The 1871-nt window shown below is 58.8% G+C and overlaps 1 protein-coding gene across 1 annotated transcript; it reads left to right on the top strand.

The window, feature by feature from the left end:
* Positions 615-1649, top strand: LOC110429742. Its single transcript, XM_021446207.1, has one exon. The coding sequence runs from the start codon at positions 615-617 to the stop codon at positions 1647-1649; it is 1035 nt and encodes a 344-aa protein (XP_021301882.1).

Genomic DNA, 1871 nt, shown 5'->3' with positions numbered 1-1871 from the left:
AGAAATCAAACACACCAGTGATCAACTAATAGAGCCATGCCGACCTTGTGCGAGCTCCTCCACTGTCTTCTTCTTCTCTCGCCAACCAACTGTTCGACACAATGCCTAAAAGGGATAATGTTACCGAAACATGGAGGAGGTGACTGTATTTGAGATAGTGAAGGCTTGGATTGGCCTGGTTTGTTTTTCTAGCCAGGCTTGACAGAGAAGAGAACCAAACACACTCTGTATGGCCATCTATAGCTCCACACGTCCATCGTCCTCCCATGACCGATTGACCTCAGGAAGACGATACTATTAGGATATGTATATATCAGGATCAATTAGAGATTGATTGGCAATCCTCTAGATAGGCTAGCTGCCATGTATAGCCTAGGATTGTTTCTATTTATAGCCTAGGATTGTTTCCTTGTACAGGGAATAGCTTCCCATGTATGTAACTTCCATGCATGCCTATTGGCTATATATATGAAAGGCTCCCCACCCACAATGGGTGTGCGGTGATTCCCTCCATTCTATTCCCTTCTACATGGTATCAAGCTATTTTTAGGTCCTCTCCCTCCCTCCCATCGCACCAGCCCTCCCTGCTGCGTTGCCCCCCCTCCTAGGTCGCCATGACCGATTCTGCCTCCAGCTCCACCACGTCCTCCAGCTCCTCGAGCAGCATGAACACCCTCTCTGCTCCTGCTGTGTTCGTCGCCCCCTATGCGACGATCAATGTCAAAAACCACATCCCGGTGACCCTTGAACTGATGAAGCCCAACTTTAATCAGTGGGAACCGTTCTTCACCTCTCTCTACGGGAAATTCGGTCTCCTTCCACACGTCGACGACACGGAGGCGGCCAGACCTGTCGATCCTGCTTGGGCCATTGCTGACGCCTGCGTCCGCAGCTGGCTGCTCGGTTCTGTCGGGCCAGACGTCATCGGCCTAGCTGTGGCGCCGAACCAGACTGCGCGCGAGCTCTGGGTCGCCATCAGGCGCCTCTTCGAGGCCAACAAGACTCCGCGTGCCATCTTCTTGGGTCACAAGTTTCACTCCATGACGCAGGGCGATTCCTCCATCAACGACTATGCGCAGCGGATGAAGGCCACCGCCGACGCGCTCCGCGATGTCGGACGCACCATCACCGACTCAGAGCTCGTCCTCAACTTCCTCCGCGGCCTCAACCCCCGCTTTGCCAGCACCGCCGACAACATCGCCGACTCGCACCCGCTGCCGGACTTCGCCACCACTCGCGAGAAGCTCGTGCTGAAGGAGCTCCGCCTCTCCAACGAGGGCACCGTTGCGGCCCAGACAGCATTTCACGCTGCGTGTGGTACCGGTTGCCGCACCAGCACCACCGGTGGTGGCCCCATCGCCGGTCGACAGGGCGGCTACGGTAGCAGTTCCAGCAACGGCGGCGGTCAGGGCAGCGACAATGGTCGCTGGAAGAAGAAGGGCAAGGGCAGCGGCGGCTCCAGCAGCGGTGGCGGTCACAGGTCGCCTGCACCGGCGGCCCCTTGGTACTACTACCCTCCCTGGACCGCCGGGGTGCACCAGCAGCCCTGGCGCCCGCAGCCGCCGGCGACAAACCAGGCCTGGCGCGGCCCTGGGGTCCTCGGCACCTTCCCTCAGGCCCAGGCGCACACTGCGTTCGCCCCTGCCTAGTTCTCCGACACCTCCGCACCATCCCCGCAACAACATGGTGGCTGGGATCAGGCCGGCCTCGTCGCTGCCCTGAACTAGATGTCCCTCCAGGGGCCTTCTCCCTGGGTCCTCGACACCAGCGCGACAGCCCACATGTCATCGTCGGATGGTATACTCCTCTCCCGTCTCCCCCCTCCTCCCTCCGGTATAACAGTTGGCAATGGCACCACCATCCCTGTCACC

The sequence above is a fragment of the Sorghum bicolor genome, chromosome 8, assembly GCF_000003195.3.
Source record: "Sorghum bicolor cultivar BTx623 chromosome 8, Sorghum_bicolor_NCBIv3, whole genome shotgun sequence".
Classification (NCBI taxonomy): domain Eukaryota; kingdom Viridiplantae; phylum Streptophyta; class Magnoliopsida; order Poales; family Poaceae; genus Sorghum; species Sorghum bicolor.
This window is presented reverse-complemented; position numbering and strand designations above follow the sequence as displayed.

What these genes read in the sequence shown, in the direction of transcription:
- LOC110429742 (XM_021446207.1), top strand. Translation starts at nt 615, where the DNA reads ATGACCGATTCTGCCTCCAGCTCCACCACGTCCTCCAGCTCCTCGAGC.